This window comes from Mobula hypostoma, chromosome 1 (genome assembly GCF_963921235.1).
Source record: "Mobula hypostoma chromosome 1, sMobHyp1.1, whole genome shotgun sequence".
Lineage (NCBI taxonomy): Eukaryota > Metazoa > Chordata > Chondrichthyes > Myliobatiformes > Myliobatidae > Mobula > Mobula hypostoma.
The window spans coordinates 92,748,324-92,764,359 of record NC_086097.1 but is presented as its reverse complement, the minus strand read 5'-3'; the positions used below and the strand labels follow the sequence as shown (position 1 = coordinate 92,764,359).

General features: G+C 40.2%; 1 protein-coding gene across 2 annotated transcripts in view; it reads left to right on the top strand.

The window, feature by feature from the left end:
• The window catches only part of rpap1 (RNA polymerase II associated protein 1), a 174,932-nt gene that overhangs the window by 35,896 nt on the left and 123,000 nt on the right, over window positions 1–16,036 (top strand). For both annotated transcript variants that reach the window (XM_063052697.1, XM_063052706.1), the window contains exon 7: window positions 2,844–3,029. In XM_063052697.1, the coding sequence (XP_062908767.1) occupies window positions 2,844–3,029 (186 nt within the window). The remainder of the gene's footprint in view (window positions 1–2,843; window positions 3,030–16,036) is intronic.

Here is a 16,036-nt window from a genome sequence, read left to right as displayed (position 1 = left end):
GACCATTAGGGTCTGAAACAACTTTATGCTGAACAAAGGAAATTGTATTATCTACAAAAATCGAAACTCCACATGATTTTGCATTAAACGAAGAATGGAACTGCATACCCTTCCTCTGAGTAAAAAAAAACCTAAGCTATCACAGCTGCGTATAAGCGTTTCTTGTAAGAAAATAATGGGTGCTTTTAATTTTTTAATATAAGCAAACACTTTGTTCTTTTTGATGGGGTGATTCAGCCCTTTCACATCCAAACTAAATAAGTTAACATTTCGAACCATTTTTAATACCAAACAACGTGTAATTAGAAGATCTGGCCATAAGTTACTAAAACTAGGAAGCAAACCGTAAGGTAAGGTATTCAAACAAACAAACATATATTCAACCCAGCACAGCTCCCAGAGAAAAATAGGCCCTACCCCCTCCCCCACCCAGAGCGAGAAAGCTGACCAGTAGACAGTCAGCGAGCTAAGAACTAAGCTCCCCCCCCATAAAAATCCTGTTGACAGAAAAAAACTCCGATCCTACAAGGTCATTATGTCCCTACCAAGACACAACATAAAAAGAAAAATAACCCGGTATTCGAAAATATGAAAGGATCAGTTTAAACAAATTCAGAGAAAGCTGTATTAAAATAACGCCTCAAAAAGGGATTAAAAAAAAGAGATACCAAAAAAAAATAACAAAAGACAATATATGAACAGCCAAAACATAAACTTAATGAAACCTTATTTCAAATTCATATTAACAGAAGAAAAAGCTTGATCAAATAAGAAATATAACGGTATTGAGACTTCATCCTTCAGAAACTCTTTTGCTTCTTCAACCGACTTTATTCCTTTTTGCAATCCGTTCAAAACAATACTCAGACGGGCAGGGAACCAAAGGGATGGTTTATATCCTTTATTGTAAAATTCCGACATAACTTCTTTATACTTCCTGCGATCAGCCATAACTTCAGTTGAATAGTCTTCCACAAATTTAACCTTGTAATTTTGGAAATCGATCATTCCTTGTCGACGGGTATAGTGAATTAAAAGGTCCTTAATATGAAATTTATGAAAGCTTAGTATGACCGACCTGGGTTTCACCACCGCCGACAATGGCTTCGAAGTTGAAGAGTGATATGCTCGATCGAGCTTCGGCTCGGAAGTGAATAAAGCAGGGAAAAGCTGTTTCAGAAAGTTTGCAAAAAACTTCGTAGGGTCAGTGCCTTCAATTGATTCTTCAAGACCCAGAATTTGCAAGTTATTTCTCCTGTTTCTATTTTCAAGACTGATGATCCTTTTCAGCATTTTATCATTGGATAAAGATAACTCTTTGCAGAGTTTAATTGTATCATCAATGTCCTCTTCAAGTGTCATCAGCTTCGCAGTATTTTCCTGAATTCGGTTCTCATGCTCAGATAAAGTTTGTTGAATTGTATCCAATTTGCCGTTAAGTCGTTGAAACTCCTCAGAAAATTCCGATTTTTGCCGTTTAAGGAAGTCACTGATTGAATCCAAAGTGACTGGGGATTCATCTTCTGTTCCTTTTTCTTTTGCAGACGCTTTGGTTCTTTTCCCAGCCATAGTAAAACAGTATTAAAGTATTATAATAGGGTTTCAAAAAAAAAGACTGGTAGGAGACAAATAAGTAAACAGGGTAGGAGCAATCTAAAACGATGCTACTCCATCGGCTGCCAACAGGGCTCTCAGCGTCAGTACTGTTCCAAGAAGAACTTTAGATATCTTGGAATTAATTGTCAAATCATTAGATATTTGTTTGAATATCTCAAAGGTATATTTACAAACTAATCCAGTAAAAAATTAAAATGCACCCATAGTTTTCCCTGAAGCTTATATTAAATTTTGTGATGCTCATGGTCATTGATGGGTTCCAGGAGTTCAAAGTTCAAAGTAAATTTTATTATCAAAGTACATATATGTCATCATATACAACCGTGAGATTCATTTTCCTGTGGGCACACTTAGAAAATCTCTAGAATAGTAACTATAACAGGATCAATGAAAGATCAACCAGAGTGCAGGAGGCAACAAGCTGTGAAAATGCAAATATAATTAAATAGCAATAAAGAATGAGAACATGAAATAACAAGATAAAGAATCTTTGAAGTGAGATCATTGGTTATAGGAACATCTCAATGGATGGGCAACTGAGTGTAGTTATCCCCTTTTGTTCAAGAGCCTGATGGTTGTGAGGTAGTAACTGGTGTTACGAGTCCTAAGGCTTATGCACCTTCTCCCTGATGGCAGCAACGAGAAGAGAGCTTGACCTGATTGGTGGGGATCTCTGGTGATGGATGCTACTTTCCTACGTTTCATGTAGATGTCCTCAATGGTTGGCGGGGCTTCAGCTGTGATGTACTGGGGTAAATCCGCTACCTTTTGTAAGATTTTTCGTTCAAAGGCATTTAAAAAAAACATTGATGGATGTTGAGAGTCAATGCTATGCATAGATGGACTGTGAATGTTGGTGTGAGCTGCTGCAGTGATGGTGAGTGCAGGTGGTGTGATTTAATCAAGGATAGCTGTTGTAAATTGGTGCCATGTATTAATTGCTGGGACTGGACATTGGTATCTGCATCTTGCAGGCTGGTGTAATTTATAAATTAATGTGTGCATTTTGGTAATGTTACATTAATGGACCTTTTACGTTGATGTGCTGCTCTTGAGGAGTTTTAGCATCAGGGTGGAAATCTTGACGTGAATCCATTTGATAACATTTGGATGATGCTTTAGAAAATCTAATAATGGTTTGTTCTTTCCACCAATTATACTAACAATTTTTTTTCTCTATTTCTGCTAACTTTGCTAAACACCCTTCAAATTTCCTGTTTAACTAGACCCAAGTTTGATTGCTTTTCTAAAATCAAGAAGATCAGGGAAAAGCTACATTGAAGCCTCCAGGAATAAAACCGAAAGACAAGGAACAGAAAACAACTATGAGGATAAGCAAAGTGATTCTCACTTGGAGGCAGAACTGCAGTCCAATTCATCCAAGGACGATCCAATGAATGAAGAAATTACAGGTAAAATGCTCTGTGTGTGAGATTTAATGGAAGTGGTCAAAATCATAAGAGATTTTAATAAATTAAAAATGAAGGCACTGTTTTCATTGCCAGGGTGGCCATTGGCAGCTAGCAAATAATTTCAAGGTAATTGACACAGGAGTCGGAGGGATGATAATTCTTTTCTGTAGTAGATTAATTAGATCAATAATGCATTTCCTGAAAGGCTGGAATAAGCAAGACTGGTAGTCATTTTCGAAAAGGATTTGGCTTGGAGCAAATTGTTAAACTGTAAGGAAAGAAGAGGATGGAGAGTTAATGTGAATAGTTGGATAAATCATTTGATATGCTGCCTTGGGCTTGAGGGTCTGGTTGGTATCTTGCTTGGTTGAAAGATTCAGAGCAAAGGACATTATTTGTGGAATTTGTGGAGGCCAGGTTGTTGGACGTATTTAAGGCAGAGATTGATATGTTCTTGATTGGACATGGCATCAAAGGTTGCGGGGAGAAGGCCGGGAACTGGGGTTGAGGAGGAGATGGAGAAAAAGGATCAGCCATGATTGAATGGCCGAGCAGACTCGATGGGCCAGATGGCCTATTTCTGCTCCTATGTCTTAAGGTTTTATCATTGAGAATTGAATTTAAGTTCCCTTGACTGGTCTCTGTGCTGAATTATCTGTTCAACCATATTGCTACAAAGCTCTCTCGCATTTTGTTTCTGTCCTGATGCACATATCCCTCAGTCCTTCCTTTGGAAGTTGAACCTTTCTCTGCCTGGCCTCAAGTTCTTGAATTCCCTGTAAAGACCCTTACCATGCCACATCCTTAAGGACCCCTCTTAAAGTGCACCACTTGTGATCATCCTTTTGTCTCCTACTTTGGTTTATGTTTGAACAAGTAGCTATTCGTCATAGATTTAGGTCAACAAACTAGCATCAGCTGCCATTGTGAGAGTGAGGAGGAGGTGCAGATCGATGATGTAGCAGAGATAGAGTAGGAAAAAGAAAAAGGAAACATCTACACCTTTTTGTGTGAAGTTAAAGATTTTAATGTTTATACATTGGAAATTGTTTCTTAAAAGATTTCCAGTTTGCAATTGTAAGTTCTCTCCATTTGTCCTATCATTTTTTGTTCCAATCATAAACTTTGATAAACACTTTCTGGTTTTGTTCTGATAAGTTTATGGTTATTAGAAACCTGGGATAATTCAAGTTGATCTATATTGCCTGACTATCAAAGTATTATAATAAAACTGATAACCTGGCATCTCAGGGACTCTGTTAGTGCTGGTCAAGCCGATTGCTCGACTATTGTGTATTGGATACACCTTGGCTCCAGAGGAATGCTGTCTCATTTGGCTGTATCGATGTATGGTTTGAATGATAATTAAACTTGATTTGATTTACTCCCAATACCCAGACTTTAGTTTCACTTCTACAATCAGGTGGAGAATTTTTTTCGCATGCTGTACAACTCTATGGGCACAGCATCCTCCAGCTGTTTAGCTTTAAATAAGCAGAGCAAAATTGCTGTCATTGGCCACTGAAACTGATATTATTGTTAATTACTTAATAATTGTTAATTATTTCCTGCTATGTTACCCATGCTAATGACTGCCTAATTTAAATGTGGATGTTTTAAGTGTTGCTTCCCTCCTTATGTAGGGAGACTAAAAATGTGCACAATTTGGCTTGAGTAAAAGCCTGGAAGTGTTTCTGTCATGATGGAAAATGTCAGCTGTGCATCTGTGTTGGACCCAGTTTTTGTGTTGGACGCAGACTTCTAATGAATACTGTGGCTCTGCTGATTTACCTTGGCAACCACAGCACAAGACAGGTTCAGTTCAGAACAGTCACCCAATACTGAGCATTGGATCAGTCCTGGGATCCATGAGAGAAGGCTCTTCCAACCTTCTGTAGATGGGCAGTGCAATACAACAATATTAGGACCAGCAAGAGACCTAAAGGCCAATGGGCTTTGGTTGGATTGACATCCCACCTTCCACGCTTCTCGATTTAATCTTTCTCCTTAAAAGTATCTGTGCTTGCTTGTACTGGTACTGTACCTCAGGTCTCTTTCATGATTCCTGTATCCTCATAATTCTCTTACTATCTAAAGATCCACCTATCTCATCCTTGAATATAATCATGACTGAGTAGAGAACTCCAGAGTCTCTGCATAAAGGATTTTCTCACCTCTGTCTTAAATTGCTCACCTCTTACCCTGAGAATACGTCTCTTAGTTCTAAACACCTCTGCACAGCTGCTCTCCCACCCCCTCAGATACTTGTTTGCCTTGTTATATTGCTCCTTATCTCTTCTGCTTACAGTTTCAAAAAATCAATAATAGGTTTTGTCAACACTGTCTTTCCATCATAGAACTGTCTACATCATGGGTTCCCAACCTGGGGTCCATGGATCCCTTAGTTAATCAAAGGAGTCCATGGCAAAAAAAAAGGATGGGAAGCCCTGGTCTACATTAGGATTTTATATCTATGGCCTTCATAATATATTCAGCGTTTTGCTGACAGATTTCAGGCTGATTGCTCTGCAGTTTACTCTATTTTTCTTCCTCCTTTCATAAAGAGCGATTTGTTGCATGTTGGTCCACAGGGTGATGATCAAAGTGAACGATAAAATATATTAATGTATTCACGACCTTTGCCGCCACTTGTATGAGAATCTTGGCACGCATTATGTTCCAGAGGATTTGAGTTGTAGTTCTTTCAATTTTCCAGTATTTTCTCTGCATTGATATTAATTACTCTCAAGCCTTCACTGTGAAGGCTCATAAAATGGCTTCTTTGTTCTGTTAGAATAAAAATGGCTTTTATGTAATAACAACTGTGATGTAAGGACTCCTCGCTCTCTCTGCTTGTTTGGGTTATATTATTGATAAGAGAGGGAATGAACCAATGAGTGTCCATGTTATTCTTTTTGTGGGTGATATTCTGTCTCATATGACTGGGAACCTTGTGGTTTGGCGGGCTTTCGGGAGGAGACCTGAAGAAGAGGGACATGCTGGACGCGCTCTGGTCGACCTCCGTGGTTGGTCCCGAGCGACAAGTCGAGGGGGTCGGAGGGGATCGAATGGTGGAAGGAGGACCCCGTTAATTGAGCTCCAATGATTGTGCACAAAGTGGTTGAACTCTGATAAGTCTGGCGCCTTTTACTTTCCATTTTATATTGTATCTCTATTAATTACATAATTCCAGTAAGATTTATAAAGTGTAATCTGTAAATCGTACATTGTGCGCTGTCTGATATTTGATGTGTGAGTTTGTACCAGGTGGCATTACACAGCAACGACACAACCGTGAGACAGGGTTTGGCAGGCGGATGGGGTTTCCTCTAGATAAACACGAGCTGATAGATCTGAGCGTTACGCTGGTATCCCTCCATTTCTGGTACTTTTATTGGCATGTTTTACCTATGGGTCTGTGAGGCTTGAGAAGTAAAGCTTTTGCTCATGTCATTGGCATTTAAGTGCACTTGCCTCACGATGTTATAGCAAAGGCAATCCAAACTTACACTAGGTTGAGAAATATACCTGCTACTTCTGGTGGTCCATTGATTTTAATGGGAAAAAGATCACTGGGATGAGAAGGCTAAATGAAAGCTCATTTTCTTTTAGTTAATTTAAATATGTTTTATTTTAGTTGTTTCCTGCAATGTTGAAGTGTTTTCATTTTATGATAAAAATAGTATTTTTGAATGGTATCAGAAAATCTGTGGATGCCAGAGATATAAAATTCTTGCTTTGATGTCTTGGGTAGTCAGGAAGCCTGGTGATGGGGTTTAGCCGGCTCTGGAAAGCAGTTTCAAGGGTGGAGGTTGCCAGTGTTGATTGGAAGGTCTCCTTTACACTGGGCTTCGCTAATAAGCAAGTAGCTAGCTCCCCAGTGGAGGAGTGTGCTTGGGGCTTGTTTGGAGAGCCAGTGACTGGTTCGCTGGCGAGGAAAAGACATGGGCCACTGAATCTTTCGTGTACAGGTGGGTTTAAGTAGAAACAATGCTGCTGCCTTAGCCATTTCTGCAGTATGGTCTCGTTTTATTTTGTATGTATGCGACTTTTTGTCTTATCTCAGTTTCCCTCTGGGTAGAATATTTGTGTTGCTATTCTTTTGGCAATGTTGTAGGCATCATCATCTAATTATCCGTGATCTCTGTCACTGGCCACTGATGGATCACTTGTCTTCTGGAGTTTTTATTTCTCAATAGAATAATAGTTTCAGACCTTGATCATATCTGCCTTTTCCCATAGTTATAAACTGTTTTACTTTATATGTTGTCTCTTGAACACCAGAGAATTTATTCTTTTTATGCCTGCTGACAAACTTTGTAGGTTGTTTATCTTAGCTAGCTAGTATGAGCCTCGTTGTTAGGTTTCTTTGCTCTAGTTTCTGGCTAATCTAATTTCCTTTTGAACTGTGTATAAAATTCAACCATATTGTAATTAATTTCCCACAAGGATTTCTTGCCATGAAATTACCGATTGATCATATTTTTTCTACATAGTGTAAGGTTTCAGAGAGCCAATTCTCAGTTTCCTGTTCCATTGCTTCAGAAAACTGTCTACGAACTGAACCACACAGTAACTTCAGGTCTTCATTTTCTGTTATCATTTATAAGGCAATGTCCATTTGTATGGTTAACCTTGTCACTTTAACATTACTAGCCTTTTGTACAAATGAGCTTCCTTTGTAGTTCTAAACTGCTCCAATTTACAACCTTTACGCATTCATATTTATAAATAAGTTCCACCTAACAACCTGTTTAGCATATTTTTCTCATGCATATAATTCTTCCTAATGCTTTATGTTGTATGGTTAAGTTCGCCCCTCCTATGGTTATACGAAAAGAGCTGCACAGGGAGATAAGATTTGAATAACAAAGAAACAGTTGGCCATTTTAGCTAATTTTCTTCAGAAATATTACCTTCCAGCTTGTTGGTCTTGTAGATAATAGTGCAGTGCTGCAAGGGGCTCTGAAAGCTTTCATGTGAAATATTCAGAAAGCGGCAAGTATTATCAACAGATGCAGTGCTTTGCCAGCATTGTCTACGAGCCCAGAAATATATGTGAAAAGAAAAGTATTGCTATTTTTCATGAAGCATCCTTAATGGAAACTAGCACTAAACAGAATGCTCAGTACTGAAATGTTAATACATACTCTTTCATTCTACGCATCCTAGTAGTAGGCAGCCGTCAATCTCAGGAGATTATGGGTTTGCGCCTCTGCTGGACTGCATCCTCTTCAGGGTGCAAGCCTGGGCAGCAAGATTCGAGGAATTAACTATCGTTCATGTAGTTCCCCCTCTTCACGTCACTGATGTAGTCCAAGGGAAGGGCAAACACCGATTAGCTTGGCACCAGTGTCATTGCAGAGGTTGCCAGAGTGAAGTTGTAAACAACATCGAACTGCCTTAGGGACCTCGACTCTGGATTTCTTCCTTGGGATTTACATCCGAAGCCTTTCCCATGGGTGGGTGTGGCCGCAAAGCAGCGGAGGTTTAAAATCAGAGTTTTCCTTCTCATAGATGGGCTGCCGTCCGAGACTGACTAGCAACTGGTTTTGAGGTGCCAGTGGTCCTCCAAGAGTTGGACTTGGTTGTCAGAGGCTGTTGGAGATGCATGCCATTTGGAGCACTTTATAGGTAGTGGGAGCTTATCCCCACTACCACCCCGTCTCTTGACACCCTGAGGAACCTACAAATCCTACTTGATAGATAATCACGTTCAGGTGATTCTACTGAAACTTCATGAACTTGACCACATAAAGAATGCAATCATCATTCTGCCGCCTGGTGCCAAATTCTGCTGATCTGTGTATTAACCTTGATCTTATCCTTGTCTTCCGATATCATCCCTCCTGAACTATGTGCTACTTTAGAACTTGTACACGAGGAGGAGGGAGAAGGGGCCGCCGTGGGGGAAGGGGGTGTGGTGAATGGCAGAGAGAGCGAGAGAGAAGGGTGGAGAGAAAGTGTGATCCATGTGGGAATGGGAAAGAGAGAATGCTGCTGTGGGTGGGGTGGAGAAGGGGTTGAGAGAAAGCAAAATAGTAGAGGTATGCTAAATTAAAGGTAAATCACTAAAGGGTAAAAAGTAAAGGAAACGTGTAAAGGGGGAGAAGAGGTAAAATGGTGTGGGATTTATCTTAATCAAAGATAAAGCAATGGAATTTGAGATTGTTCAGTGTCGGTTTTCATGATGGATTCTTTTGTGAAAGTAGTGATATTTTTCTTTTCACAGATGTTTCTGAATTTGTAGAAATTGCTGCCAAAGCACTGGATTGTTGCAGACTTGCAGTTTTTCTGATATATCACTCTTCTTAAGTTGTAGTCCTTCAAAACCTTCTGTGGGGTGTTAAATTATGTAGAGAAAGATATAGCAGATATTCTTAACTCATATTTTGTTAAAGTATTCACCTGTGAAGATGTAGAGTGTAGAGAAGTGTAGAGAAAAATAAGGTTGTTTTAAGTGACTTAGAGACCTTAGAATGTGAGGTCTTACTTCAGCTGAAAAGGCTGAAAGTTAATAAATCTCCATGGCACAGACAGCATTTATCCAAGGGCACTTAAAGAGGTCTATGATTATATATACAAACCCCTAACATGTATTTTTCAAAAGTCATTGAAGACTGATGAAATCCCTAAGAACTGGAAATGGTCTAACGTTGCCCTAGTATATAAGAAGGGTGATCATACTGACTTTGGTAACTATAGACCAGTAAGCTTAATGTGTATCACGGAAACAATAGTAAAGAATGAGATGGAAAAGCAGCTGATAAAAGCAGGCATGTTAGCAGAAAGCCAGCATGGGTTCAGAAAGGGAAAATCATGTTTTACTAATATGCTGGAGTTCCATGAAGAGGCAACTAAAATTTATGATAACAATAGAGCGGTTGATATCTTTTACTTGACAAGGTTTCCCATGAGAGGTTAATAACAAATTACAGGAGGTTGTGGTTCAGAGTAAAGTGTGTGAATGGGTGCAGAATTGGCTCAAAAACTGAAAGCCACGAATTAGTGGTGAGAGGATTATTTTCACACCAAGAAGATGTTAGAAGTGGCTAGAGGATGTTAAAAGTGGGGTTCCGCAGGGATTGGTTTTGGGGCCACTGTTGTTTTAATTCACATTAACGATGTGGAGAAGCACATATCAAATAAACTAGTAAAGTTTGCTGAGAACACAAAATTAAGGGGACGGCTGGTAAGATTCAGGCAGCAGAATCAATAACAAACGAGAAAATCTGCAGATGCTGGCGATAAGCTAGGGAAGGGGATAAGGTGAGAGAGGGAAAGAGAGATCTTCTTGCCCGCCCATCACCTCCCTCTTGGGATCCTCCCCCCCTTTTTCCCTCCATGGCCTTCTGTCTCTTTCATCAATTGACTTCCCAGGTCTTTACTTCATTCCTCCCCCTCCAGGTTTCACCTGTCACCTTGTGTTTCTCTCTCCCCTCTCCCCACCTTTAAAATCTACTCCTCAGCTTTTTTCTCCAGTCCTGCCGAAGGGTTTCAGTCCAAAAGATTGACTGTACTCTTTTCCTAGATGCTGCCTGACCTGCTGAGTTGCTCCAGGATTTTGTGTGTGCTGGCAGCAGAATCAATACAGTTAGATCTAAACAGAATCCAGATGTGAGCAGATAAATGGCAGATGAAATTTAATGTAAGTAAATGTAAAGCATTACATATAGGAAGCAGAAATATTAGATATAAATACACAGTGGGGGGTGGGGATCTTGAGTTGGAAAGTGCAGTGTATGGGAAGGATTTGGGCATCCCAGTAGACTCTCCACTATCAACATCGAGACTATGCACAGAAGTGATTAGGAAGGCTAATAAAATATTGGGCTATATAATGCTCAGTGGAGTTCAAGTCAAGATATGCTACTTAAGCTGTATAATGCGCATGTGAGGCTATACCTTGAGGACTGTGTACAATTTTGATCTCCATATTGTGTGAGGGATGTGAAGGCGCTGGAGAGAGTATAGAGAAGGATGACGACTCATTCCAGGTCTGCAGGGTACGAGCTATGAAGAAAGATTGAAAAAATTAAATCTTTTTAGCCTAAGGAGATATAGAATGAAGGGAGACATGATAGAAGTGTTCAAAATCATTAAGGGTATAAATAAAGTGGATGCCAGCTTCTGCTTCAAAATTAATCCATCAAGAAGGACACGGGGCCATTCGTGGACGCTGGTTAAGGGGAGATTTCACACTAACATCAGGAAGCTTTTCTTTACACAGCAAGTTGTGGACACATGGAACAAACTACCTAGTTGTGTAGTTAAGAGTAATACCTTAGAGACTTTCAAATCTAAACTCGGTAGTTATTTCAACACACTATGCATAGGAATTTGGCGATAGGAATGGCCTGTTCTTGTCAAAAATGTTCTAGTGTTACGTTACGGGTTGATAAGCTTTCTGAGTAGCTTAGTGTTATGGTTTGTCTGTCATATTCTGGGAATGGCAGCTTCATATTTTTAGGCAAATCTTTACTCACCAACTTTTGGGGACCACAACAACATTTTAACTGCATTTGCATTAGGCAGATCAATACAACGTCCTCCTGTTGCTGGCATTGAAACCCTGATGCTGTGATACTGACAGATATTGATTGGGCCGAGCTTACTAACATCAGTCAGGATGAAAGATGATGCTGCGGGGTTTAAATGCTGTGTAAAAATGCTACTCAACATCGATTACTGCGCATGCACTCAGTGAGTCTGCAGTCTTTTTTTAATTTTAGAATGTAGCCTCATCTCAGAGAGTATTTTTTGGTTTGTGTGTACTTTTTTGTATATTCAGCAATTCCTTTTGGATTGAGGTACTGCCAGGATGACAATGAATAGTAATAAACCGGAAATATCTCTGATCATTCCATGCTGAACATATGGCAGCCGAGCTATTATAAGCCACAGAACTGATGGACAGAATATCCTCCCCCGTGCCATTATGATCCGAGACACTGGAAATGTTGGAACTGATTTAAACGCCAGTTTGAAGGAACAAATGAACTGTAACTCAAATAATGCCTTTCACGTCTTTGGGTTGTCCAAAGTGCCCAGCAGCCAATGAAGTAAAACTTGAAGTCCAATTAATATTGTAATGTAGGGAACATCACAGCCACTTTGAATATGGCATGTTGCTGCAGTGTGATGATGACAGGGTAATCTGTTCTGGCGATTTCGTTGGAGGGACAATTTTTGATCAGGACACGAGGCAATTTTTCTTTGCTACTCTTTGAATCAATCTGAGAGGGAAAATGATGGTCTCAGTGTAAAGATTTATCTGAAATGTTATCTAAAAGATAGCACCTTCATCATGCAGCTTTCACTGGATAACACCGAAGAACATAGAAGCAGTAATAGGTCATTGCACGATTCACTCAGTACAATCATGGCTAATCTTTTACCTCAGCAGCACCTGTATCTTTTGATTCCTTGTATGTTCAAAAACCTATTGAACTCTTCCTTGAGTCCACTGGAGTGTGAGGGAAGCAAGGTTATGAATTTGGATATCAAGTGCTCCAATTGCTAAGGAATTGCCCGGCATTTGATTGAGAGACTGCTGAGAGTAACCGTGATGCTAGTGCAGTGTGGGATAGCTGCCCTATAGAAAATAAAGGTATAAATAGGAGACAGGAAGATGAAAGACCACACTATTATGCAAATCTCTGTCCGCCAGAGAAAGCAGGATCTCCCAGTGGCCACACATTTTAATTCCACGTCCCATTCCCATTCTGATATGTCTATCCACAGCCTCAGATGAAGCCACACTCAGGTTGGAGGAACAACACCTTATATTCCACCTGGGTAGCCTCCAACCTGATGGCATGAACATCGACTTCTCAAACTTCCGCTAATGCCCCTCCTCCCCCTCGTACCCCATCCGTTATTTATTTATATACACACATTCTTTTTTTCTGTCTCTCTCCTTTTTCTCCCTCTGTCCCCTCACTATACTCCTTGCCTATCCTCTGGTGTTCCCCCCCCTTTTCTTTCTCCCTGGGCCTCCTGTCCCATGATCCTCTCATATCCCTTTTGCCAATCAACTGTCCAGCCCTTGGCTCCATTTCTCCCCCTCCTGTCTTCTCCTATCATTTCAGATCTTCCCCCTCCCCCTCCCCTCCCCCTCCCACTTTCAAATCTCTCACTAGCTCTTCTTTCAGTTGGTCCTGACGAAGGGTCTCGGCTCGAAACATCGACTGTACCTCTTCCTAGAGATACTGCCTGGCCTGCTGCGTTCACCAGCAACTTTTATGTGTGTTGCTTGAAATTCCAGCATCTGCAGATTTCCTCGTGATTATGCAAGTCTGCAGGGTTTCATGTTAATTTAAAAGCTTTATCTAAAGTCCTTTTCTATTTCTGTATTCCTTGATCTTTTGGTCTGGGTGAGACATTCTGCATAATTGTGTGCTAAGCATTTTGAAGAGTTGGGTCAATAACAGGTCAACTTTGTATCACTGAGTAAATGTGTTTTGAAAGATAAATGAGAAGGCTTTGCAGTATCATGAGAAGAAAACATTGAGAATATGCCCTCCTTGCTGAAATGTATAACTCATTTCCTGCCATCACATTACCAATGATTTTACAGAGGAGAAGAATAATTTAATAACCTAGTGACCTTCACACCCTCAAATCATCTTAAAATGCCTGCGATGCTTTTATTCACGTAGTAATATAGGAAATATGACAATTCTTTGCTCATGACTACTTCATGATTCAGTTAACCTATTTTGATTAGGTTGATTAAGGAATTAGATTGGTGAAGGTGCCAGGTGAATTACTCTTTTTAAGAAAACAGATTAATTCTTTATCAATCATTTATCCACCCGTGAAAGTAGATGGGGTCTTTTGTTAATGTTCCATCTGAAAACTGTGCTAATGAGGATAATATTTCAATTGTGCTGAGCTCTTTTAAGTATGACAGTTATTGGGAAAGTGTGCTCTCATCTGATTTATAATGGGCCTTCTGGTATAAGAACTTCATGTGTGTGTACACGCACACACACACCTACACCCATACCTCTTGACCTTCTCATTCATCTACATTGATCACCCTTGTATCGCTGAAGCTCAGTTAAACCACTAAGGCTACGTCCACACTACGCTGGATAATTCTGAAAACGCCGGTTTCGAGTAAAAACGACAGGTGTCCACACTAAGTGTTTTTCAAAATATCTCTGTCCACATTAGACGGATATTTGGGCGAATCTCCTCCTCCTGGGCATGCGCAGGACACACAGAAAACAAGCGAAGAGGAAACGGTATACTTGGTGCGCGTTTGTCCAGTTACAGAGTAGAAAAACTTTAAAGGAATTGCTCTTGGCTCTCGCGCAGGAGGACTTAAAACTAAAAAAAACAAATACTGGAGCGTATGGAGGCAACCGACAGGGAGTTCACGGACAGTATGACCCGGCTGACGACGAACATCGAAAAACTAACGAACTCTGTTGTATTAATAAAGCACCATGTTAAATGTATAAAACGTGTCTGCATCAGCGTTATCTTGTATTTCCATACAATGTTACATTAGACTGTTACAGATCTATTGTCAGAGAAGTACTTGCATAAATAGGTAAAGCACCTTCATACAAGCAAGGACAGAAAACAGGGCAAAGTGAGTATAACTTATTTATTCAGTAAGCTATGGGTCAAAGTATTTGGTGAGTACATTTCTAACTCTTCTGGCTTCAGTCTTGTTGCCGTCTGTTCTGAAATTGTTAGGTTCTGCGAAGCGCAGAATCAAATATCGCTGTGATGATTGTGCGCTCTAGTATCAATTATTTGACAATAAAGTAGTAATAATAATAAGAAGAATAATAAGAAGAAAACAATGAAATGCCACGCTGTCACCATCTGTTCCGGCACGTCATGACAGCGGTTTTAAAAAGCTCCGGTTACCCCGTACACGCTGCAACGGATATTAGGCGTTTTCAGATTTATTCACTCTGGAGACCGTTTCTGAAAATCTCTGTTTTCGGTGGCTGAAAACACTGTTTCAGTGTGGACAGAAGGTCAAAACGAAGAAAAAAAGCTTCGTTTTCAAAATTATCCGGTGTAGTGCGGACATAGCCTAAGTGTAGTCAATGATCTCACTAGACCAAAGATCTAAATCCACACTACATGCTAATGACCACCTCCTGCACGAACACATTACTTGGGGTGCCCGAGACAAGCTCTAGCCTATTAGTCAGGAGTTTACAAATAACCAGTCATTACTTTAAAGTCACAGGTAACAAACATAAAGGCTTTCCTTAACCTTTAAGGAATGAAAACTTGAGTAATAAATTCACACGTGCATGGCCTATAAAGAGCTTGGACAGTGCTGCTGGTTTTGAGGCCTTCTGTGGTTTCCTTCCGATGGGAATGCAGAACAACTCTTCCTCCATGGAACCAAATACCATCCTGAAATAAATATTTCACTATCATCATTTCCTGCCTGATACCTTGCCTCTGTATAGGGCAGTGTCCTGGAGTGACTGTTGTCAACTAATTCGTTGGTGATCTTCCTTCTATTTTTGGAGTTGGAGCGTGTGTGGTGATTGCACAGTATTCACTTCTGTTCACAGCTCATTACCAAATGAAGGAGCCTGTGTAAATCTTCAACAGTTTTCAAGTACGAGGTTGAAATGTGGCAAGGAATGTTGGGCACAGAAATGGCGGGCACAGAAATGGCAGGCAAAGAAAATCTCTTAACACGATTTCTTAACCACCTACCCCTGATATCCAGGGGGTCACTACCTAAAAGAAACTTGACTGGACACAAATCTATTGGCTACAAGAGCAGGTCCATGTTTGGGTATCCTACAGTGAGTTAAACATTTCCTGATGTCACCAAGGTCCGCAAAGCACATGTCAGGTCCCTGATGAGACACAGTCCACTTTACAGTGTGGGCACAACTTCAATGATCTCAAGAAGCTTGACAGTATTAGGAATAAAGCAACTCAATGATTTTCACCCTTATCAACTGCCCTAAATGTTCATTCCTTCCACTGTTTGTGCACTGTGGCTGCACTGT